At 40.0% G+C, this 26,118-nt stretch overlaps 1 protein-coding gene across 5 annotated transcripts in view; it reads left to right on the top strand.

Moving 5' to 3' along the window:
- The window catches only part of LPCAT1 (lysophosphatidylcholine acyltransferase 1), a 124,972-nt gene that overhangs the window by 60,552 nt on the left and 38,302 nt on the right, over positions 1 to 26,118 (top strand). For 4 of the 5 annotated variants that reach the window (XM_089776453.1, XM_089776454.1, XM_089776452.1 and 1 more), the window contains 5 exons: positions 571 to 629; positions 6,269 to 6,303; positions 8,179 to 8,233; positions 13,323 to 13,405; positions 20,737 to 20,877. In XM_089776453.1, the coding sequence (XP_089632579.1) occupies positions 571 to 629; positions 6,269 to 6,303; positions 8,179 to 8,233; positions 13,323 to 13,405; positions 20,737 to 20,877 (373 nt within the window). The remainder of the gene's footprint in view (positions 1 to 570; positions 630 to 6,268; positions 6,304 to 8,178; positions 8,234 to 13,322; positions 13,406 to 20,736; positions 20,878 to 26,118) is intronic. The other variant, XM_075921518.2, reaches the window with a different exon arrangement.

Here is a 26,118-nt window from a genome sequence, read left to right as displayed (position 1 = left end):
ACTGTAGACATACCCTAACTCTCCATTCCCTTCGCCCCCTTCCTCTGAAATCTTATTGCCTCTGACTTTCCCACTTGCTTCTTGGTGCTATAAGACCTTCTCAGAGTCATTGCTTTGCAGAATACATTCCCCATTCTGTTTGACCTACGTCCCTTTGTTCCTAGTTGGATGGCCATTTTAATACCGTCAGTTGGTTTATATGAGCTGATCTTGCCATGAGTCAAATGTAAGGGATTGGGCTGTAATAGAAAATGTATGTTTTCATAATTAATTATGTTTTATGTAGGCTTTGGGGGATTTTGAATATTTATATTTCCAGTCTTTGAAATGCTTGTGTCTTCTAAATAAATATAGGCACATATTTAAAAATTTCTTTGTGGCATATTGAGAGAGATTTTACTACTTCCAGAACTTGTATTTTTTTTCACCAGCATGCTATGAATTTCTGCTACTGTACATATCAGAGTAGTGATGTAACCAATGGTCACAATTTTTTTGGAAATAAGTAATTTATTTAAAAATATCAAAATATATGCCAAAGAGTAATGATGTGTATTGTGTGCTTTCCAGGAGCATTTATTCCTGGAGTTCCTGTCCAGCCAGTAGTTTTACGTTATCCTAACAAATTGGTAAGTTCCGCTTACTCTGCAGATTGAGGGTACAGGATATATTAATTTTTGGACCTATTCTTAGAACAGTTAGAAAAATGAAGGTTGTAGGCAGGGAATGTTCAGACCATTGGACAGTTGGGGCATGAATGTATAGATGGGTAAATTAAAATGACAAAGAAATAATATTTAATCCACAGGATCATTTTCAGTTAATTCATTATATTTTTCTGGGGTGACGGGTAAACCTCTTCATCATAAAAATAAAAAAAGGAAGGGAATGTAAGCCTTGCAGGAGTCCTACGTAGCATAACTAGCCATGTGAACCAGAGTAGGGCTGGCCTTGGTAGAATAATAACATACTGCGTATTACCTAACCCAAAAAAGACACAGATCTCTTAAGTATCTGTATCCGAAAGCATTCCTAAGAGATGATACACGAATATGCTGACCCCTTGTAAAGATAAGGAGGGGCTGACAGGATGATGAATGTGGATCTTTTGTTCAAACTCATGTGTGAGGATCAGGTTAGTAACTAACAACACCTGCAGTGCAGTACATAACTTTTTTCTATCAGTATATAAAAGAGGTGATAGCAGGAGAATATTTGAGCTAGTCTAGGGAACAGGATCCTTGCATCCTGACTGAATTAGTACCATTGTTGCAGGCCTTCCTGTGTTAATATACCTGTAGCTCCTGTGAGGCGCTAGTACTGTGCTTTGTTGCCGGTAAACTTGGCTTAAGTGCCTTTGACACAAAATGGAACCTGTGATTTTTTTTTTTTTTTTAAATAAAATCAAGGGTTGTTGAATCAGCAAATTGCACTCTGCTAGTGCAGCTAATGCTGGAGCTCCAAGAACTGCAGCACTAGTAGCATTGATATCTTTAATAGCCTTTGCAACATTCCACATCATTAACAATCTGATTTCTATATGTATTACTTTCATGCACCTTCATATTCTGCTGCATGATAATTTCCTTTGTTTTTCTGACTTTCATCCTTAAAGCCTACAATAGCACTTTTACTTAGTTCATTACCTTGCAAGATTTCTATGGTTTGTTCTCCAGTCAGATAACAAACTCTCCATATATATATGTATATGTGCTTTCTCATCTCTGTATCCTATCACCAGCCTGTCTCTTATCAAGAAAACCTCAAAGGGGCCAAAATTGCAAGACTGGGTCTTGAGCATCAAGCCTGTGACACATTCTTCAACGCTTTCTTGTTCCTTTTGCACTCTTGTGTGGAAGAGCAATCTTTCAAGAGCTTCGCTTTCTAGGTACACAAGCATTAGCTTGTGCTAGGCCCCTATCATAATCAGTGTTGTTCATGAGAGCTAAAAGCTATTATAAGTATTTAGGGTATCTATTCCAGACAACGGTAACCTCACTTTCCTGGAATTAGTCATTGTCTATGTTTATATACCCAGGTAGTGAGAGACTATTATAAGCTTCACTCAGGTCTTTTGTCTGCAGTCCGAACCCCACATTCCAAAATAGAGACTGATCATTGGTCTTTGCAGCTGCTTCCCATATCTTTACTCAGCAGGGATAGCTAATGCACACGTGGGATGGAAGGGACATGATTTACAACTACTTGAGATGATTTTTGGGTTGAGAGTTTCTCCTAGGAATGGTAACAGATGCAACAAACTGCTAGAATTTCCCAGGTAAGAGATGCTATTTTAGTGGCTTAAATTAGTCAGCAGAATGCTGTGTTGAATCTATCACTTAATGATATCGCTGCCCAGAAAATGAGTTACCATTAAATTGCCCACTTCTGAGACCTGGCTATCAGATTTGCCGGTCAGATAGTGGCAATCTAGATAAGAGGCTTAATTTCTCTGATATTTATAGGGCTATAGTTAATGCTCTAGGCCAGTGTTTCTCAAACTGTGCTCCGCGGAGCCCCATGGCTCCGAGACATCTCCAGTGGCTCCGCGAGGTTGACAAACTGGAAACATTGATAGGTACAACACATACAATCAGTGGCCCGCTGGGGCTCCGCATACATTTTTACGCATGTAAAGGGCTCCGGAGCCCCAAAAGTTTGAGAACCGCTGCTCTAGGCCATAAGTGCACTCTGTGATTTGAGAGATTTAGGCACACACTCAGAAGCCTAAAGAAGGGTGCCTGAAAATGAAAGACCAAAAAACCCAGACTTAATAGGTCTGCAGTGCTAGGGTATTTTAGTAGCACCAATATCACTAATAGCAGCCCTTCTAACAATGGAAAATTACAACTGGCTATTAGAAGTCACCACATCACCCTAGGGGTAAAGGTAAGTCTAAAGTTACATTCCAGAATTGGTGATGGTGGAAAGGCCCCTTTTCTTTTAATGTAACATTTTTTGTTTTTATTGAAATCACAAAATTTTAAAATCAAGGCATAATTTATAATTCATTCATCCGTTATAGTCAAATTTCTTTTTCTAAGCTGCTAACCTTTTCTTTAATGGGCTTTTTGGTACGTTCTACTTTCTTTTATTCTGTTTGTGTTTTAGGCAGTAATGAAATATTTAAGATATTGACATTGGCTGTGTCTAGACTGGCTAGTTTTTCTGGAAAATAAGCCGCTTTTCCGGAAAAACTTTCCAGCTGTCTACACTGGCCGCTTGAATTTCCTCAAAAGCACTGACTTCCTACTGTAAGAAATCAGTGCTTCTTGCGGAAATGCTATTCTGCTCCCGTTCAGGCAAAAGTCCCTTTTGCACAAAGCTTTTGCGCAAAAGGGCCAGTGTAGACAGCTCAGATTGTTTTGCGCAAAAAAGCCCCGATCGCGAAAATGGCGATCGGGGCTTTTTTGCAGAAAAGCTCATCTAGATTCTTTTGCGGAAAAGCGTCCATGCCAATCTAGACACTCTGTTCCGAAAATGCTTTTAACGGAAAACTTTTCCGTTAAAAGCATTTCCGGAAAATCATGCCAATCTAGACGCAGCCATTGTGTATAACTTTCAAGATCCTGGGACTCTTAATCTTATTGACTTTAAATTGAGCTTGGGTACCTAGTATCAAATTTAGAAAATACAGTTGAGAGAATAGTGCAGGGGTCTCAAGCTCCCAGCCCACAGTTCTGGGAGTCGTGGCTGGACTGTGCAATTACGCTGGCCGGGGATGGTCCTTGGTCCAGCAGTTTGAGACGCCTGCTGTAATGCTTACATTGCTGTTTGTTTGCTATTTATCTGACATTTCCTTCTTGAAAACTTAACTCATCTTTCTTCTAAATCCTTTTTACTCCGCGTCCATTGGTGTCTTATATTCCATCTACCTAGTTGTTCTAGCCCATAACCCAGAAGTCATCATAAACTTCTCCCCTCCCTTATCCCACAAATTTGGGTCTTTGCCAAATCTTGCAATTTCTTCTTCCAGAATTTCTAAGGTTCTGTATTTTTTTCTGTTTGTCCACACAATGAAAACTTTTTTGTATAGGCCCCATAGTCTTCCCTTTTGGTTTCTGTCACTTGCTCCTTTTTTTGCCTCCCTAGCACGTATGTTGTACCCACTTTCCCATCCCTGCCCATTCAGAATGTGGGCACGAAGAAAACCTTCCTCGCTTGATCTAAACATTGCATCTCCCTATTTCTCCTTTCTTCACTGGATCAAGTTTGTTTCTTGGGCTCCCCTTGTAGACCCTTTATAACCATCTCTTCCTTCTTTCTACCCCTGCCTCTTATGTCATGTGCCACTCCAACCTGGATAGCATTGAAGCCTAGCTTCTCCACTTCTTCCACAATAATTTCTCTGCTTTTTTCCAGGCTTTCCCCTACACATGGAATTCCTTTTCTGAACTAATGTGCAAAGGCACTACCCTCTCCTGTTTCAAATACCACTTAAGTCCCACTTCTACTGTAATGCCAACAAAAAGGTAGCCAGCTTATATTGGCAAGATAGAGGTGCAATTGAGAATAGCTTTTATTTCTATGTAACAAAAATGGAAGTCACCGAACTTAAAAAAAATAAATAAATAAAAATTGGTGCTTGTCTGTATGCTATATCCTTCTCTTCTGTCTTTCACTAGTTTTGTCTTTTTGGATTATGTGTTCTTCATGGCAAACCACCTACCATATATTGAATTCTGCTGCTATATAAATGAGTGCCTTTCTTGGTAATTCTCTTGTCACAAAGTCAATGCAGAGCTCCAACATGATTAAATTATGAAAAAATTTATAAGGCAGAGTGTGGAGTAATTGTAACTGAAACAAAAACCAGGACTATGTAGCACTTTAAAGACTAACAAGATGATTTATTAGGTGATGAGCTTTCATGAGCCAGACCCACTTCCTCAGATCAAATAGTGGAAGAAAATTGTTACAACCATATATACCAAAGGATACAATTAAAAAAATGAACACGTATGAAAAGGACAAATCAAATTTCAGAACAGAAGGAGGATGGGGGGAGGTAAATGTCTGTGAGCTAATGATATTAAAGGTGATAATTGGGGAAGCTATCTTTGTAAGGCTTTTGTTTTGCATATTGTATCTTCAGTTTTATATGGCTGGCTGACTTCAGAGAAAAATAAACTATTCAGGTCAATATGGAGATTCAGAAGAGAGACAATGTGACAGTATTTCTGTTCCTTTATGGTTTGGAGTTTTTTAAGCAACAGATAAGTATGCTTGTAGGAGAAAGAAAGAAAGAGCCTGAAGCATGGGCCAGATGCTTAAACCAAAGTAAGCAAAAGTTATACTATGAGTAATAGACAGGCCATGTCTAAAGCAGATGATTGCCTGCAAGTCAGTGTCTCTTGGCATTAAAACTGCTAGCACTGGTAAAAGCACATGAAATATGTAAATACATTTAACCAGGACAGTACAAGAACTCCCGGCTGAGTACATAATAAAATAGTTTGAAACAACAAGAGTGAAAGCATAACAATGGGTAGTGAATGCTTTGGAGGAAAATACAAAAGGGGGTACCAAATGTGTCATTAATGCGTGAGATACTTAAGGTGTGTATTATAGATTGTTGATCTCTGTCTATAAATGGGGTACCTCGACTTAACTCTTTGTCCAGCCTACGGGGCAATAGTAACATCCATACTATTGAGCCGTGTCCATTGTCACAGATACAAACGAGTAGGGGCTCAGAGGCCATCTGGCTATTAACATTCATATGTGCCTTCATATCTTATCTGAGTCTATGGTCTTTGGAGGCTCTCGTGAAGTGTATTATGCTAGCTACCTGCATACAGGTGGCATGATGTACTGAGGGAGCATATGAAAACACATGCAGCTGAAATTTATCATCACTGATGGAGTCAGGATGCCACACCAGTGAATCCTGAACTTACATTATCACTGTCCTGAACTACTACAATGCTGACAAAGTGTTCGCTTTTATGTGAAAAATCTGCTAATAAAGGAAACGAATCTGCACCATATCTATTCCTAAATATTTTTTCCATGTTCTGTCTGTTGAGTGATCTCTGGGTCTTTAAGTGTTCTATACATTTGATTATTTTGTGTGTAAAATCCAGGCTTATTTTCATTGAAGATCCCGTCTTAGAGAGCTGGCTTTTAATGTAAAGTGGATTGTTAAAATGGTGGATTGTAGTTTCTGTAGTGATTTAGAATATATGCCATTCATTGTGCCGTGAAAGAGTTTTATAATACAAATTAATTTAATTTTCAATGTGTTGTCTTTTTTGTTCATATGTAGGATACGATCACATGGACATGGCAAGGTCCAGGAGCGTAAGTTAATTATCTTCTTTTCTCTTTGTTCTGCAATTGCTTTCTTCAGTTACTTTGGTATTGTTATTTGAAATTGTACAAGTGTACTTTCAAATAGATATTTCTGATTATTTAGATCACTTTATTTAGAGCATTCCACAGAATGAAATTATGCCTTTTCTTTGGTTGCTGCATTATAAAAATATTCAGCAACTAGAGCCCAAATGTAAATGGAAAGTAAGTCTTGCTACTACCATTTTGAAGACTTATGCTGTGTATTTTTGTTTTGGTATGTCAGCTTTAATACTTCTGGCTCACCTATGTGAAAGGAGATTATCATTCTACTCATTATATTATTAGTGACTCCGTATCACTTGGCATTTTTATGTTGATTATGATTTTATTGCTATCTTTTGAAAACGATCTGTTCCACAAGTGAGAAGAGCGGGTGGTTTAAAATAAAACTATCCGTTGTTCAGTAAGCCCTTCCAAAATGAATTAACCAAAGCCACGTCCCGTACAGTACAAAACAGATCAATGTTTACAGTTGAAACGCTCACCTCAGTGAATTTTATTTTAGCTCTATTTCCACTCAGAAAATGTCTGAAGATAGAGCATTTTGAATAAGAACTGAGTGACAGATTTTGAATCTAGTAGATCAAGAGGAAAAACGAATTCTATGGAAAATGTCCAGCCATCAGCCTCCTGTATCTGAGCTATTAGCTGAGTGCATCAATTGATCTCACCTACTGTGATATAGCATAGAATCATAGAAGATTAGGGTTGGAACAGACCTCAGGAGGTCATCGAGTCCACACCCCTGCTCAAAGCAGGACCAACCCCCACTAAATCGTCCCAGCCAGGTCTTCCAGGCCTAATTCTACCACCTCCCAAGGTAATCCATCCCAGTGCTTCACCAACCTCCTAGTGCCGCGTTTCTCAAACTGTGGGTCCCGATCCCCTGGGGGGTCGCGAGCAACTTAGAGGGGGGTCATGGTATCACAAAGTTTGAGAACCCTAGTGAAATAAATTTTCCTAATATCCAATCTAGATCTCCTCTTCTGCAACCTGGCACAATTGCACTTGCACTCTCTTTCGAGAGAAGGATGGAAATGAAGACATTAGAAATTGCAAATGAAGCCGGGCTTTAAATATCCCACACTTCATTTGCATATTCGCGTTATGGCGCTATTTCAAAATAAGTTAAGATGTTGTTAAAACGCAATTATTTCACGAGAAAATCCTTGTCTCGAAATAACTGGTAAACATCATTGTATAAGGTATAAGGGTTATTTCGAGAGAAGGGTTTTCTCTCAAAATAACCGCATCTTAACTTATTTCGAAATAGTGCCATAACGCAAATATGCAAATGAAGCATGGGATATTTAATTCCTGGCTTCATTTGCAATTTTGAATGTCTTCATTTGCATCCCTCTCTCAAAAGAGGGTGCAAGTGTAGACATACCATTAGACTAGACTAATAAAACTGTTCTGTTTTTATATCCAACTTCAAAATAAAAGAAGGTAATACTTTGTTCCATACGTCAAAACAAAAAGTATTGGCAACTTCTACTTCTATTTCAATGACACCGCTGTTTACCATGACACTTTTTAAATGCAAATTTACTATTTTGTTAAAAGTATATAAATGTGCTGGGGTCTTCTACTCTAGAATTCCCACTTTATTGCCTGGATCTTAATATGCAACTTTGGAATAAATATTCTTATATGCTTCCAGAAACCCATAAAAGCACATAAAGATGCAATCCAGAAATAGTTTTTTATATTAAAGATATATCTTACCCAAAAGACATACCATTAGGTGAAGAGTTCAGTGTGCTATTTGGTTATTTGCTACATTCAAAACTTGTCTTGTTTTTTTCTTTTTTTTTTAAGGCTGGAAATTCTGTGGCTTACTTTGTGTCAGTTTCACAGTTTTGTGGAAATTGAGGTTAGTATAAAAGCAGTAATGCATTCTATTTTAGGCAATACCAAACTTCATTTCTTGTAGATACATATGTATTGCATGCTGTCATTTCTGCAGTAAAAGGGTGCGTATAGACTGCCAAGATCTATCTTGCCGCCTGTCTACACTGGCTGCGAGTATTTGCGCAAGAACACTGACTTTGTACTGTACAAAATCAGTGGTTCTTGCGCAAACACTTTGATGCTCCCACTCAGGGATAAGCCCTCTTGTGCAAATATTCTTGCGCAAGAGGGCCAGTGTAGACAGGAAAGTTAATTTCTTGCACAAGAGAGCGTCTACACTGGCACGGATGCTTTTGCGCAAAAGATGTCTTTTGCGCAATAGCATCTGTGCCAGTGTAGACAGTCTCTTGTGCAAATACTTTAAAAGTATTTGCGCGAAATCATGCCAGTCTAGATGCAGCCAAACAGTATAATGAAAATGTATGATCAGACTTAAAATGTTAAAACTGCATTGATACAGACTGGCTACCACTCATATTTTGTATAAATTGTTTTCTTTATTTGAAAGCTTGATTCACCAAATTTCAGGAGAACTAGCCTTCTTCTGCACTTAAAAGATTAACCTCTTTATCACCGTGTATTTCTGTCTCCTAAGGGAACATAATGCTTTCGTCTGTAGGGCTTATTGTCATTCTTAAGTTAACATGCTGATCATGGTGTATGCCTAATTTTTTAAGTTATATTAATGTGCAACTAAAGATTTTTTTTCAGGAGTAAAAGTAACAATTTACAATTTCTTCTCATCCCAATAAACTACTGCTTCATGTCTCAGATGTTAAAGTTGCACAGTTAAGCACACAAGAATCAGGAAATGCAAAAGTTAAGACTTTGTATACAACCTTAACTTTGTTCCCTTGTGCATTTTTACTACCGTAGTCTTTAATTACATGATCACATAATATTTTTCTCAAAAAATAGTTTAACATGCAATTTTCGATAGCATTCCTTATGCATTGTAACACTTTGCACTATATTTCATTCTTGAATATTTATACAATTTGTCCAGGGTATCTTTGATCGTTTCTTTTTCTTGTCTTGGGTACATATTTAATAACTTACCAGCTATTTCTGTCAGACCAGCAACACAAACTTCCTTAGGTGCAGTAGGTTTGTAGATTAAGGCCAGAAAGCATCATTGTGATGATCTAATTTGATAATTTAGTAGAAGAGATGAGGCAATTAACTGTAAAACTAATGCTTTCTATTGTTCTGTTACACAATATACCACTGGGTAAGTGTAAGTTATTTTTTTTAAAACAATGTATGGCATAAATAGTGTATTACTCAGTACAAGTTCCATTCTTGTGCACCTCATAGACAGATGAACTTAAAACTATGTGGCAGTAGGTGACATTTTATTCCTAAGGTATTTTAGAGTGGAGCTTCCTCCTATATACCTTCATAATATGCATGTGAACGGATTCTTCATTACGTTCACCTTATAACACCTACAAGTTATAAAGGGCCTGCTTCTATTACCCTTTGTCTTGCTTGCATACTATCTTATGTTTCCATTAGTCCAAATCTATGTTTGTGGTACGTTGAATGGAAAATCATTATTACTGTTTAGATAGTAAAATACTTCTGAGAAATTAAGGCAATTGAATCTGCCTCTTGTAGGAGCCTTCTCTCAACCTCTTTTTACTTTATCATCTTTGAGAGAGACAAAAATGATGCAGAGTGCAACTACTTTTGAGTCAGGGTAATTAATTTTGATTTATACAATTATAATTGACAAAAATTTGCCTTTGTCATTCTGTACCAAGAGAAGGTCATAGTCCCTGTCCCAAAGGATTGATCATTTTGTATTTGTGCACTTAACTTTGTTAGCAGATTGAGAAGGTTTCCAAATTTCAAAATGAAATTAAAATAGCTAATGAAGTGGTGTTAAAAAGAAAGGCAAAAAGAAAAGTTGAGATCTAAACAATCATTTCTATGAAAAGTGGGTATTTGAAATAAATTAAAAAATAATTCTGGTATTAGTTAAGATAAAGTACCGGTAACCTTTTATATAAAATGTATTTGACACCTAGACTATACTAACATTTTTTTAAGTAAAGTCTACGTTTTAAACAAGTTTAAACAAAATCCATTACAAATACATTTTAAAGTACTATGCACTTGGTGTCTGCTCAGGAATGTTGTATTTCCAGTATAAGTGAGCAAGGAACTCTTAGCTGTCAAAGGTATCCTGGTTATCAAAATCAGTATTTCTCAATCTTTTGGATATTAAGAACTGTCTTGCTGCCTTTTAGAAAGGTGCCTGGGAGATCTCAGGAACCAGCATTGATCCACAGGCCAAGTTTTGGGAAACATTACTCTCAATTACTGGTAGCTCAGGGTACGTCTAGACTACATGCCTCTGTCACCAGAGGCATGTAGATTAGGCTACCAGGCATAGGAAAATGATCAGCTGTTTGTTGGCTAAGCGCGGTAGTCTGGACACGCGGGTGTTGACATCAAAGGAGGAAAGTATACCTGGGAGGTGGTATACCTGGGTGGTCGACAAATGCCTTTGATGTCGACACCCGCGCGTCTAGACTACCGCTGATCAGCTGTTTGTCGGCTCAGCGCAGCAGCCATGTAAATTTAAATGAAGTGGCAATTATTTAAATCGCCGCTTCATTTTCCTATGCCTGGTAGCCTAATCTACATGCCTCTGGCGACAGAGGCATGTAGTCTAGACGTACCCTCAGACACATTTTAACTTGTTCCTAGAATATCCAGTGTTGCCCCAGTTTCTTATTTTGCTGGCTAAGATTGCCAGCTTTTCATTTGATACCTTTCCAGGAACCACAAATTTCTTGACACATTATGTCAGAAGCCTCACTGAATTTGAGAATTTGACCCAGCCTATTAATCTCCCACTCTCTTTAAAAGTTGAAATTTTATTCATACATCTGGATTTTTGATGTAATTTTAATGATTTGAATTCACTGAAATTTAGGAGTCATTGCTTTCCACTAATTAAGGAATTTATTTAGAAGATTTTAGGAGAAAAGGTATTATAGAATGGTAAGAACACTGTAGGTTACAGCTACCAGCACCAGAAAGACCTCCCCCTCCCAAAAAAACAAACTAACTTTAAATGTGAGGAGAATCTTTGGTTGTCTGCACTGGTAGCTCCACACTGAAACCTGGTGATATACCTTCAGAACGCAAGCATTACAAGGGTACTTCTGTCATAAATTGTATACTTCTGACAAGCAAGTAATTCTCATAAGGCACTTAAATACTGAAAATTTAACAGCATGACAAAAGTTTTAGATACCTGTCACAATCTAGTGTGCAGTACAGATAAATAAGTTAGGGGTTCCCACTATCTGCCCTACAACCATGGATGCCTCACAATGCTTTGGTATTGTAGCTCCCAACCTGAGCCACTCACAAAAAGCCCCTTAACATGCAGGTCATACGCTGGCTTTGTATCGCTGCAGCCCTGGTCTAGCAGTTCTTACTCCAGTGGACTGTCAACAATACACCGGTCACACTCTGGCTTCCACTGGCCTTGGTTGCTACTTGCTGGTTGACCGCAACACACTCCCAGTCCCAAATGCATCTTCTGCACTATCCAGGCTTCTCCTGGATAGTTCAGGCTCTAATAGTTCATTGCCCTTGTAAAGGGTCAAATTCAACAGTTAGCCATTTTACCTGGAGTTAGCGAAGAGTTACATTTAAAATTTTTAAGTTATTAATAAAAGAAGATAGAATTTTAAGTGAATTCAAGTGTAGGGTATTGGTCAGAGATGGAAAACCTGAGAAATAAAGATGAAATGTTTTCTAGTAGCTTAAAACTTAATATTCTACGTATGGTTAAAGGAAAATCCCTTACCACATATTTTCAGCAACATGGCTGACCACATTCTCAGGTAAAGATCTCATTCTGAAATCAAAGGGCTGGTTCCCTTGTTGTCTTAGGTAGAAGAGAGAGAGCAAGCTTGGTGTTTTCCACTTTCTCTTATAGTCTTTCAAGTGGATTCTTCTGAGTGTTACCCCTCAAAGCAAAGTTTATTCCAACAGTTAAAGAAGGCTACGTGGAGCTTGGTGGTGAAGGAGGCTCCTATGCTCTTTCTTCTCACTTGTGTTTGGTGAAATGCAGATTTGCTTTTTCTCCTGCCATTTCCTCTGGTTGCTGTGTCTCAGACCCTCTTTAGTACTTATATGTAAATTCAGAATTCTTCAAGCTAAGTAGAGCAATCTGATTTTCAACATGTGCTTAAAACATCAAGCCGGAATATTTCATAACTTTATATATGATGCTAAATACATTTCACCGTGGTATTATTGACTAGTCAATTAGTTTTAAACTAATATTTCATGAGGTATGTTTTATACAAAGATTATTATAGTCACAAATGGGGTGTGAATACATGGTGCTTTAGGTCACAGTATCCAAAAAGGGAGAAAAGCCAGACACTGCCTGATGTCCACAAAGATCTTTACTATTGCTAATTGGTTTTAGGTGAAAGGTGTGTTTTGATGCTAGCTTAAGCAGTGATATATAACCCTAAGATGGATAATGAAAGCAGTAAGTACATCTAATGAATTAGAACCATCAAAGTTCTTAAAACAAGGTATGGATCACTGCCATTGGTGTGGTCACTGCTCTTCCTGATTATACACACATTCAGGAGCCAGATAATGGGGGATTGAAAGATTGGAGGTATGGGAATTGTCTCTAAACCAGTTTTTTATGAAATGGTATACAGAGTGAAGATGGAAAATCCTTGAGCTTGGGAAAACAGTTCAAATCTTCCTGACTGACTCAAAAGAGGAAGTCTAATATCACTTAGTTTTTGTTTGTAAGGTAGAAGTAAGCAGAGCCAAAGTTTCTATGGTCACCTGTGGCATTTGATATGGCTTTTCTTAACTCAGGGTGAAAACTTATTTTTTTGAAATATTCTTAATTTTTATTGTTTTCAACTTGATACTATTATTGCATTTCTATAACTATAAGTAGCAGTTCTACTTTACTCTTTCACTGTAGTGTGATTGTATAAATGTTTTTTAAATATTACATATTTTGCTATAATTTAGTTTTCTTTGTACAGTTTCTACCTGTGTATATACCTTCAGAAGAGGAAAAGAAAAATCCATCTTTGTATGCAAATAATGTCAGACGAATAATGGCAGAGTAAGTATTCTGTTAATATATTGATTATAGACTAGAAAAATAGATGCTTGATTTCACTTCGGTATCAAAAAGAAATATTTGGCATTATAAACTTTTGCCTGCCTGTAGGTTACATTTTATATTGATAGGGCCCTATCAAATGCAGTCTATTTTGATCAATTTTATGGTCTTCGTGTTTTAAAAATCATATATTGCATTATATAATCTATTTAAATCTGAAATTTCATAGTGTTATAATTTTAAGGGTCTTTACTCATAAAGGAGTTCTGGGGGAGTCACAGTGTTATTTTAGGGGGTTGTTGTGGTATTTATACTCTCACTTCTGATGGTGGCTGTGCTGCCTTCAGAGCTGGGCAGCTAGAAAGCGGTGGTTGCTGGCTAGGAGCCCAGCTCTGAAGACAGGATAGCCGTTGGCAGCACTGCAGAAATAAGGATGTCAAAGTATTGGTATTGCTACCCTTATTGATCCGTTGCTACTGCCAAAGCACTGTCTTCAAAGCTGGGTGCCTGGCTAACAATTGCTGCTCTCTAGCCACCCAGATCTAAAAACAGGGGAGAAGTAAGGGTGGCAGCACCTCACCCTCCTCTTGTAGTGCCATTTCCTTTTGGGTCAGTCCCCCCATGTTGAGAAACGCTGGTCTCCCCTGTGAAATTTCTATAGTATAGAGTAAAAGCACAGAAAATACCAGATTCACTGGGATATGGGAAGAGGGAAGGAGGAAAGAGGCCAGATTTCCCAGTCTGTGGTACAGTTTTCATGGCTGTAAATTTGGTAGGGCACTACTTATTGATATATTTATTTAAAACTTTTTATATACCGTTAACTTTTTTTCTGATGTATTTTGTTGTTTGAGAAAAGTAAGAAACTGCAATGATTGGAAGAAAGCAAGTAATATAGAATCAGTGTGTTTCCTTTATTATAGTTTTTAGCCAACTTAACTCAAATCAGCAAAAAGAAATAGTAACTATAACTTGAAGTTTAAGCTATATAAGTGAATTTACTTGTTTTAAAAAACTAGAGGAAAAATAGGTTACAGCTAGGATTATAAATTTGTATATAATTTTTCAGTCTGACATTATTTCAAAAGTTAAAATACAGAAATAAAAAAAGATTCATAGTAATGAGCTCAGACTGCCTTAATGATATAATACTGATTAAATGTAAAACACTGCTATCAAGGCAAATAATATTGCACAGTTAAGGACTAATGATTCATGCAATCCACAAACTTCATCACTATTCCATTATGTTTATGCACTGATAGGAGAAGTACACAATAATACATTTATTTATCAAGTAATACTATATATTGTACAATTTTTGTACCACCTCAGCAATGCACATGGAACTGTATTATTCTTACATCATTCCCCTTTCATAATAGTCCAGTGTTTCTTTTGACTTAAACTTCTGTTTTTCTTTCTATATATTTATCTTAATTTGGTCAGTAACCCTGTATTGCACATGCATACATAAACCATCCCCACTCACCCATACACATAAAGGGTTAGATAGGATTGTATTGATGTATGTTTTTAATGATTGCTCTAGATTAGTTCCTTTTTCTGCCACCTCTGTGCCCTCTGAAGTATACTTTTGGTGGTGGAGGTGGTCACCAATGAGGATAGCATCTGCTCCTTATAGAAATGGTAGATCTTAAGTTCAGCACTGGAGAAACAATTTGCCTCCTTCATCTTATGGTATACCTACCTCAGCTCCTGATCATAGCCCTTTTTGCGCAAGCCTTGAGAAATGTGCCCATACGTAACCTCATTTATTTGGGTCAAGTGCAGATAGGATTCACAGACTCCTCTCACGTAAACTGATTAGATCCAACAGCTCTGCTGTGGTCCAGGTGGGAAGTGTTTGCTCTAACCAGCTATCTTCCTGGGAAGATGCAATAAGACCTCCCACGTTGAGTCAGCAAGCAGGAAATGGAATTGAAAATTCCCAGGTCTTGGAAGGCAGTCTAACTAAATACATTTTCTAAACTGTAAATGAATATTAAGGCCACTCTGCAGAAGTTCAGTATGTAAAAAGAATTAACCATTTTTCCAAATGGTTCCTGAACTTGTCTAGAATTTTGGACTACTTTAGAATGGCTCTGGGCACCAAAATTAACACGACATATATTTGGATGACACATTCAGGTGCCTGCTAATATGGAAAGGCATTTTGTACCTGGGTGTCTGTCTTCAACAATTTTTTCTGAAGTGTAACAAAGCATGTGCTGCACAAAAGAGACTGTTTCTTCTATATCCATATGAGGTAGGTATTTTTTGTCAAATTTGAAATGTAAGGTTCTACTTAAAGCAGTATCCCCTTCTCCACTGATCCCTTATAACTTCTAAAAATAGTTATGAGAAGGTGAAAATAGTTTTCCTTGGAAAAATCCACATTCTTTTGGGATTGTGATCTTTAAGGGCAGCTGCTGCTCCTGCAAGACAGCCCTGTTAAACAGAACCAATTCCATTGTTGCTTTTGAACGAAACATACTTGGACAAAAAAAGCTTTAATAGGTGTGTGTTGGATGGCAGTAAAATTTCTGGAAATTTTTATGCCATTTGTCACTTCCCTGCTAAGTGCTTAGGGAGTAGCATCTTCTCATGCTCATAAAGATATCATTGTCTACAGGCTTTCTTTTTTATAGGAGACGCTGAAGGCCAATCTTTGGTTCCACCTGCTTCAGAGCTGAGTACCTGTAAAGGTCCAGAAGATCAGCTTCTAGATCAGTTCTCAAGTCATCTTTGTCTAATATGGCTTAGGTGCAGGCTGAGTCATCTTGAGTGTGATGGCTTCTTCAGTGTTTAAGTAATCCTGGTTGCCAAAGTCTTTGGTGTTGACTAAAGCCTCCGGGCACATGGCTACAGAAACCAGTAGCAGCCCTAGGGGTTCTATGTCATGCACCCGTGTGATTAGTTAGGACTGACTGACTTAATAGATTCTGCTTTCCTTTATAGTATCACAGAGAAATCACAATTTCTTCCTCCCCTTAAAGCAAAAGGAAAAGACAAGGCTTTTTTCAGCAACATCTGGAAGAATTCTTTTCTGCAACATTAGCACAGGTTCCATGAAGCATCACCTTGAAGTACTTCAGTGGATCAGAAGTTGCCCAATAGACCACATAAATGAACTCCAGATCCAAATAGTGGTCAACTCCTGTTATGTACTCTCCAGTAGAGATTACTAACATGCTCAAGTACCTGATAATTCGGGGGTTTTTGTATTGATTCAGATAATAGAGTTTTATATGCTGAGGCTGGTATGCAAGAGCTATTTGAGTTGCCTTAGCTACTAAGTGAGAGAGACCTTAGTAGTTAACCCTTAATGTTGCCCTAGGTAATTCTTATAGTAGAGACTCTTCCATCTATAACAGTAGCTCTTCTGCTTTCAGGACAGAAAGGAATGTCTCCAATAAGACTCTTGTTGGGTTTTTGTAATGATCTATATAGTTTTGCACATGGGAGCAAAGGGCCTTTTGTAAAAGATCACCTGAAATGCCTGTGTTTGTTTGCTTCTCCTTTTCATTGTGACTGCAAGTTTTTTCTACATCCCTCTTCTTCTCTTAGTTTTGGGATGTATCAGTATCAGTGTGCTCTATAGGATATTTAAGGAGATGTATGTGATTCTACTGATGTCAGAATTTGTGTCTGTCTCCTGATGATTCTTTGGAAGTACAAAGTTTTCATTGCCAGATTATTGCTGTGAATTTCAGGGTCCACTGGGGTACTTGAAAGAGGCATTTCTCTATCCTGAAGAAAATTCAAACACTTGAACTTATTTTAAAATGAACAGAAGGAAAGGATTGCACTTCCAGTTGCAAAGATCTGTTTGGATTAATTACAGAGCTCTCTCTGACTTCAACATTGGCCTCTACAGAGGCAAACCAAAGTGAAGTACTTGTATAAAATGTTGTAACAGCATTTAGAATAGTTCTACTGGTATCCTCTCTTGTGTTTTCAGTGTTTCTGCTGCTACTAAGCATGTGAAGGGCATTAGGACTAGCTGTCTACAGCTGTAATTATTTCTCACTATAGTAACGTGCAGCATTCTGTCTGATTAGGAATGAGACCAGAACAGAATGATTTATGTATGGAGCAAACTGACCTCAAAATCATCAGAAAGGACCTCCACCTGTGGTTTTAGGAGGCATTTGTAAGGCTGCTACAGGGACTTCCATTCATGCTTTCTCAAACAACATAGTCAACATCTTTACCCTTGCTGAGCTCTAGTAACCTCTTCAATGCCTTTTCAGATCCAGATGGGTAAATTGAATCTTGCCTGCCCTTTCTCCTTTGGGATGATTTCCTGCTTTCTACATCCCTAACTGTCTGTCTGACATGGAGAGAAGACTGGAAAAATTCTTACCTGTGAAACTTTTCTCAGTTGGACAATGTAACCGTGCCTTTGATAATTATATTCTGTCCAGGGGACGTTTTTTCTGTGGCATGCTTACTACATTTTTTGAAAACAATACTCAGTAGTCTGATGGCAGTTTAGGTCCCTTTTTGGCACCTCATAGGGTCAGTCTCCATGCAGATTAAAAGTTTTTAATATAGTTTGTTTGGATTATGGGAACTGTAGGATTTTTTCTTTATACAGTAGACTTCTGATAATCCGGAACCTTTGGGATCTAGGTGGTGCCGGATTATTGGATATGCCGGACTATCAGGAGGTACTATAAAATGGTTTTTTAATATATACACGCACATGTACATGCACACGCGCACGCACGCACTGTATACATCCGTGGTCACCAACAGGTCGATCGCGAGGCCTCGGCCAGTCAATCGCGAGGTGTCCTGTCGGCCCCGCCCCCATTTCCCTCCCACCCCGAGAAGCCCCACTACTTACCTCAAGTGAAAATGGAGGTAGTGTCGGCTTCCCGGGGATGGACAGAAGTCCCGCAGCTTCGCGGCGATTCCGGAAGTGCTCTAGCTGGTCTGCCGCGTGTACTGTGGGAGGGCGCATCGGCTCCCTGCACTGCACAGGAGGGGTGAGTCAGCCCCGGGGGAGGCGCGCGTGGGGCTTCCCTGCACCGCTGGGGGGGAGGGTCGGCCCCGGGGCAGGCACGTGCTGGTTTCCCTCTGGGGGGAATCCTGGGAGGAGACAGATACAGGGGACTCTCAGCCCCCACTGGCACCCCACTCCCCAGCTACAGAATGCTGTCCCCAGCCGCAGAACGCTGTCCCTATTCCCATTCCCACTCCCCAAACTCTGTCCCCACTGGCACCCTGTCCCCAGCTGCAGAAACCTGTCCCCACTGGCACTCTGTCCTCTGCTACAGAACCCTGTCCTCTCCCCTCCTAGCACCCTGTTCCCTCTCCCCTGCCCCCGGCTGCAGAACTCTGTCCCCACAAAATGTATAATTATAAATGCTTCATTTTAGATTTAAATAGCATGAATAAAAACAGACCATTTATTTCATAACTATAAACATGTGATTTTAATTTTATATATTGCATAATTTAAAAATAAACTGTTTATCAGAGTGTGTAAATAAAGGCTGAGGATAGCAAGTGATGGACAGGAGGAGAATAGGGGGGCAGGGCTTCAAGGAAGGGGCGGGGCGGTAGATCTTCACCTGTTCTGAGATTTAAAAAATGATCTTGGGTATAAAAAAGTTGGAGACCACTGGTACAGAGTATATACTGTATATAAAGTGTTTTTAACCCTTTTATTGTACATACTATATACAGTATACTGTAATGTTTTAGTTTTTTAAACCCTTTTTTACCCTTTTCACTCAGTTCAGCTGCTGCCACTGCTGCCTTGTGACTCATTTTTGGCCAAAGCTCACTCACTAGGCTCTTGCCATTTTGATGCTGGACTATTGGGAGTGCCGTACAATTGCATGCCGGACTATCAGAGTTTTACTGTATTCACTTGGTTCCAAATATTTTGAGGGAAATTTACCCTTGCTTGTATTCAGGCTAGTTATACTGGTGTTTTTCACTGTGTACTTTTTGGGGAAATGTTCTGTGAGCTACAATTATGATGCCTGTCACCCCTGTGTAGGGGTTTGGAATTTTTTAAATCTGGAAGTGAGGGACATGCAGTTGCTCCTAATACTATCAAGCTTCTGCCCTTGAGAGAGCATAAGAGGTGAAGCGATCCAACCTGTGATCACCCTGTTGAAGAGTTAGAACTTCTCAGTGTTCCTCCTATAACTTTATTTAGTTTTAGATTACGATATGTAGGTTCATGTAGCAGTTAGTATAGATTTTTGGGGGGGAGGGCTATTAGTATTAAAAAAGGCTTAAGTACCAGGTTAGTTGTAAGGTATTAAGAAATTTCATTGGAGGGCCTACAGTATGCATTGTCCCCTCTCACTCTCCTGGCTTCTACAGTGATACTTCTGAAAGATGGACACAACTGTTAATACTTCCTTAGGGAGAATCCATTTGACAGCAAAAAAATTTTTCAAGATTTTCAAAGAACAAACATGAAAGGTTAGTGAATCAAGGCATATGTCTGTTTATAAGGGAAATCTCTCTCCAAGCAGTAGAGGTCTTAAGAGACCTTATAAATATAAGAATCTGCTACAACAGACTGAGATTCTTATTGGAGCATTCAGAGACCTCTGCTAGTCATGGGAGAAAGAAACAAGACTCTTGAGGGTCACCTTAGTTCAAACCAACATCCTCAGTACTAGCTAAGAAGTCAGTCAAGTTAGTGCCAATAGTATGTGTCCATACCAAATCACTCTTCTCACAGAGTGCCATCCTTGCTTTCACACGCATTCTTGTAATTAATGAGCCTTCATTAATTTTACCTCATCTCTGGGCTTCTTGTTCAGTTTCACAGTGTCCTATGTCAATTTCACCTCAGGACACCATGCTCTTCAGTTTCTACACAACAGAGAAAACTCCATGGCAGGCCTATGCCAGTTCCCTGACAGCCAGATTGGCTTGGGCATGTTATGGAGCCATTTCATTGCTCTCTAGTGTTCCAGGCTTGGGCCACAGCTTGGGCTCTGGGACCCTGTAGTTCAGTACTACTTTTTTCCAAGCTCATATTTCAGGAAGCTTTAACATTAATTTTATTTACTTAATTTTGTTCACCTTTTATATTATCCGTAGTGGGTTTTTTCTTTTGCATCCCCTTGGACTTGTATTTGAAGAGGTAAAGTAAACATTCTGCAGCATGTTTCCATGGTATATATCTTCTTTTTGTACTTACATTTTTCCTATTGGCTATTCACTTTTTAAAATTTTTGCTTTGTTATATTGGTATAGGGTTTAATGCTCGGTACAACCAGGATAATTAATATTGTGCATGTGTGTAGAAGATTTCATTTGTGTGTATCAAAAGATACTTACTTTATCAGATTTCTTTACTCAAGGGCCTTGGGAGTTTCAGTAACAGACTACACATTTGAAGACTGCCAGCTAGCTTTGGCTGAAGGACAACTTCGTCTGCCTTCAGATACCTGCCTTTTAGAGTTTGCAAAGCTCGTGAGAAGCCTTGGGTGAGAACATACAATTTTATTTCTAAAGCATGATTATTCCAATATTGTTTCACTAATATTTATACACATGCACGTTACCTCTGAGTGGAAAAGGGCATTTTATATTATTACAGGTTGAACCTCTGTAGTCCAGCACTCTCGGGACCTGACTGATGTTGAACTAGAGAATTTGCTGAACCAGAGGAGGTCAATATTGTCTAGCAGCATTACCAACACTTCCACTGTTTACTGGGCCTATAGGAGACATTTAGGGGGTAAATTAAAGCTAAATAACAGTACAGAACACTAAGAGCCAGGACTGGTGGGTGTAAACAAACTTTATGGGACCTCAGGAAACTTGACCAGACCAGTGATAAGTGGACATCTGGCTAACTAAAATCACGCTACAGACATTGCTGGACCAGAGAGTTTCAGATTAGAGAGGTTCAACCTGTACAAATAGGAAGCACTAATTTATATTTCAAGAAGTACCACACTAGAGGTTAATTTCAGCGAAGGCCAGCCCTTCTCCTCCCCTTCCATGCACCCTCCAACATTTGAGAGGCTTTGTCTGGACCAGCAGGTGAAAAAAAATCATTTGCTTCTTTAAAGATTTACCTCTGATTTTCTCCCTGAAGAACTTCTGGGGCTGGGGAGTGGGGTCTTTGACTAACTGGCTGGACAGAAGGTTGCAGTGTTTGTCTTTTGGCTCCTGAGTATTCAGCTGAGGGTTTCTAAGCCCTTCCCCTGCCTGAGGCATCATTCTTCATCCTGAACAAAGTTCTTCCTCTTGGGATGAGGGCAGGACCAGGGTTCCCTCTAAGGAGCACACTTGTGTGTGAGTGCACCAAGAATTTGACTCCCGTGCACCTTCTTAGAAGAGCCACGCAGAGGCCACTCAGCTGCCCCGGGGTGGGTGGCATGGTGAGCAACAGCCCCACCTCAGGAGCAGCTGGGCAGCCACTATGCAGCCTTGCCCCTAGCTTCAGCCCTTTCCCGGGGCTGAAGCTGCAGCCATGGTGTGCCATGGCGGCTGCCAGAGCTGGAGCCTTGGCCACAGTACTAAAAATAGCACCATGGCCCCAGCCCAGGAGCTGCTGCACCACGGCCCCAGATCTAGTCCTGGTACACGGGGCAGCTGCCCGTGTGTTGGGACTGGAGCCAGAGCTGTGGTGCTATTTTTAATACTGCGGTCCCAGCCCAAAAACTGCCACTCAGCTCGGACCCCAGCTGCTCCCAGGGCAGGATTGCGTGGCAGGTGGCTGCCCCACATGCTGGGACCACCCGCAATGCTATTTTTAGTTCTGTGCTCCAGCCACTTGCCACATGGGAGGCAGAAGTTGAGGGAAGGGGCAGGGGAGAACTAAGGGGAAAGTGGGAGGAGAGGAAGGGAAGGGGCTTGTGCTGACAGGAAAGGAGGGGGGCCAAGGCAGGCAAAGAAAGGGGAAGGCACTAAGGGGCAGGGTGGAGGAGAGACAAATGCCAGCTTGCCAAGAGGAGACAGTGGAGGGGAAAGGGCAGGAGGGAAGAGGAGAGGGAAGGTGGGAACAGTGATGCTGGGAAAGGAAAGGGGATGGGGGGGGGGGGTGAAGCAGAAGGAAAGATACAGGAAGGGGCAATGGGGGAAAGAGGGAGGAAGAGGAGAGGGCAGGAGCAGGTGCTAGGAGAAGTGGGGTTGAAAGGAGACATAGGCAGGGGAATGGAGTAAATCATGTGTGAGAACTGGGGCAAAGGATGGTGAAGGGGTGGGCATCAGGGAGAAGGAGGACGGGGCAGTAAGGCAAGGGGGAGGTATCAGGAGGGTGAAGGGGGTAAGAGAAGGTGCAGGTGCTAAAGAGATTGTGCTTATTGCATTCATAACACAAAATACAGATCTGTTCAGCTGGAAGCTTTGCAACTAAGAACTTGGAGACAGAAGTTGTCTGTAGCTCAGAGCCACCAAGGTAGATGGTTGCATAATGTATAGAAATGTTACTCAGTACCATTTTTTATATAAAAGAGGACCTTGAAAGTTCTTGGCCTACAAGGACCTTTATCAGTTCTTGTTTCTATATTTACAAAACGGTAGAGAAAAAATATTTTTCTCTGAATACTTTGATGTATTTGTTAGCTTCAAGAAGTATCAGAACAGGCCTTAAATGTCCCTTGTTTTCTTGTCTGCTTGATTTTTTTTTTTTTAATTTAAAAGTGCAAAAATTCATTAAACTCATCCAGCATGTGTTTAGCTTTACATAAATTCCTTTGATAATCTTTCTTTGATAATACACATTTCTTTACTTTGAGGAAAAATAACTCTTGTAGTTGAGTTGATCACTTGAAATGATACAATCAAGTACTTATGCAATCTGGCATAAAGCATAGAATATTATTTGTCACCTTTCTTATAAGTTATATTTAGTAATAGACATTCAAGCTTTGGAGAATATGTATGAGTGGATCAGATCAGACAAGGATAATCTGCACTTGATTCATCAGAGAGCCTTAACTCTGATTTATATTTCTTGTATGCAGAACAAGCATTCCATGTAACTACTATTTCTTAAATTGGCTATTTATCTGTAATAAAAAGAATTGTCTAGAATTATACTGAATTGACTTCACCTCTGATCCAAAATAAAGTATAGCCCTGAGACACAATGTGAATGAGTAGAAATATTCAATAAGCTGTTGTGTAGGATACACTTTCCACTGCATACCTACACAAGCTCAGAAAGGCCAATTAACACAGTTCCCTGAAAGGAGAGCTGGGTTTAATTGAGGAGGAAGCCCATCTTGGATAGGGTCTGGGAGAGGACTATTAACAGGAAGCTGGCTACTGAAAGTTTTCCAGTATTTAAATTTTTATTTACTCTCAAGTCAAATAAAAAGAAGATTGTCATGCACCTTGCTAATTATTCCTTGTTTTAGTATCCTTTTTTCCATAACATTTTAAAGATAGTTAAATTTGTTGATAACTTGTGTGCCACTATGGCACACATCCGTACATGCACACATGACCTCAATATTGGTGCACAAGACAAAACTCACTCCACTTATGGATGGAAAATCTTAGAGCAGGGGTGGCCAACCAGTTAGACACGAAGAGCCAAAAAAGCTGTGGATAGTAGTGCAAAGAGCCACACATCCCTCCCCCAGAGCAAGGCACCCCCCAGGCCACTCCCATTCTAACCCAATGCCTGGGTCTCACCGGAGCGGCCACCGCCACAGCCCCGGACTTCTCCCTCCAGCAACTGGGGTGCATGCACAAAGCAGGCATGTGGCTCCAAACGAGCCGTAACCCTGAGAGCCGCATTTCTGTGAGCAAAGAGCCACATGTGGCTCAAGAGCCACAGGTTGGCCACCCCTGTCTTACAGGGAACACTGGGTAGGACCCAGGTTTTGAGGCTTTGATTTGGGCATCATCCTAGTTACCTTTTGAGGAGCTGGGAAGGAATTTTCCCTTGGCTGTCAGATTGGCTTGGGCACACTATGAGGTGCTCTCACTTTTTTCTCCAGCAGCATAGGAAATTCTTGGGTTCAGTCAGATTGTAAAATGCACGTAACAAATGGGTGGGTGCCTCGTGTGGAGTAGTATTTGATAGGTGGTGCAGCTCTACCGCATATTAAAAGAAGTTATCTCCTAAAGAAGGTTGGGAATGAAATTGGGACTCCTAATGTCTTGTATGGCAAGGAGTCAACCCACTCATCTCTTAATTTTCATATAAGGACAGGCAGTCAAAACCCAGCAAACAATGCTGGGTCAGTGCGTAATGGAGTGGGATGGGGACAGCCCTCCCCCAGGAGGTAAAGAGAAGGTTGGGAGTGGGGGGGAAGGAGTATGGTATAATGGCCGATCTAGGTAGCACAATTTACAGAAAGGAGGAGGATTTTTCTGTTTTATTGCCAGATTGTTCCCAGATGTGTTTCTTGATTGGAGTGTGGCCTAGCAAAACAGTATTATTGGTGTTTTGTTTTCCTGAAGTGCCTAGAGTCATTTTACTGGGTTTATTTTTAAAATCTCACACTTGTTACATTTCAGACAAGTCTTAGGTAATCTTATAACACAACAAATGTATATACCCCGTGATTCAACTGGTAGCTCCTCTCCTGGTGTGTCCAGAGGAAGTAGTTATGAACACTTTAGATTCTGTCTACCAATGTTGATTAAAGCTGATATATAAACACCAGTCTGGCCACTTTCTTTCCAGTTCTCTTGTTTGCTTCACCTGGAAGCATGGAGTGCAACCCATGTTTCCATTCCCAATTCTAATTATTTCCTTTCACCAATTAATCCAGCAGCTGTACATACAAGGAGGGAAAGGAGAAAATAATTTCTAGTATAGGGAATATAGAAGATGGAAGAACAACAAAAACAATAATTCCTTTTTCTATAGAGACCTTGCACCTAAAAGATCTCCAACAGGCAAGGAGAGATTGCTACAGGGATTCAGCAGAAATGGTCTCTTTTCCACACCAAACTTACCTTTAAAGTCCTGATCTAGACTCAGACTAAACCCCACCTCCTCCTTTAGTATGCAGGTGCTAATCCTAAAGCTCATTTTAGTCGTCTTACAACATTGACTGGCTTCTGTTCCTGCTCAGCAGGCTACCAGTCAGCCTCAAAGCTGTTCACCAAATTATGTCCTCTTGAATTCTGGGTTTTAGTGCTGTCACTACAACCAACAACAACAGTGGTCCACTTACAGCCCTTGATCTAAATTGTGGCCATTGAGACCATGGTGATGATAAAGAAATTTGTATTGGATTCTGAATTGAAATGTACTTTCCCAGTTGCAGCCTGTGACTTTTTAATTGTAAGTGAACTAGTCATATTTCTGTAGAGACATGGGTAGGGACACTGTGTCCCCAGCTGCTGCTTTTAATTTCAGTGGCAGCCTCAGGACAGTTCTGGCTGAGCTTAGAACTCTCTGAACAGCTGTTTGTTCTTTCCTGCTGCAGCTCCTCCATTGGCTGGTACTGCATCATAGGAAGGGTGAAGAGAATAGCTGTGGTTGCTTTGTGAGCATCTCTAACGAGCAGCATGCCTCAGAGAGCAGGATATGAGCTCAACACCAGACCTGGGAAGGCCAGGAAAGTGGGAGGGGGATCATAGCCTGTTTTGATTTCCAGATTGACTCCCTCAATCCAGGATAGGGATCAGATTTGAGCCACTGTGGACTGCAACACTAAGGCTTGCAAGGAAGAAAGGAGTTGTGGGACCTGGCTGTGCAGCTGTAAACCACCCCTAACGTCCCCAGCATCAGGGAATCCCTAGTGGGTTTC

The sequence above is a fragment of the Pelodiscus sinensis genome, chromosome 2 (genome assembly GCF_052426305.1).
Source record: "Pelodiscus sinensis isolate ZL-2025 chromosome 2, ASM5242630v1, whole genome shotgun sequence".
NCBI classification, from domain to species: Eukaryota; Metazoa; Chordata; order Testudines; family Trionychidae; genus Pelodiscus; species Pelodiscus sinensis.
Note: the sequence above shows the minus strand (reverse complement) of the source record. Positions and strands in the feature narration are given on the sequence as shown.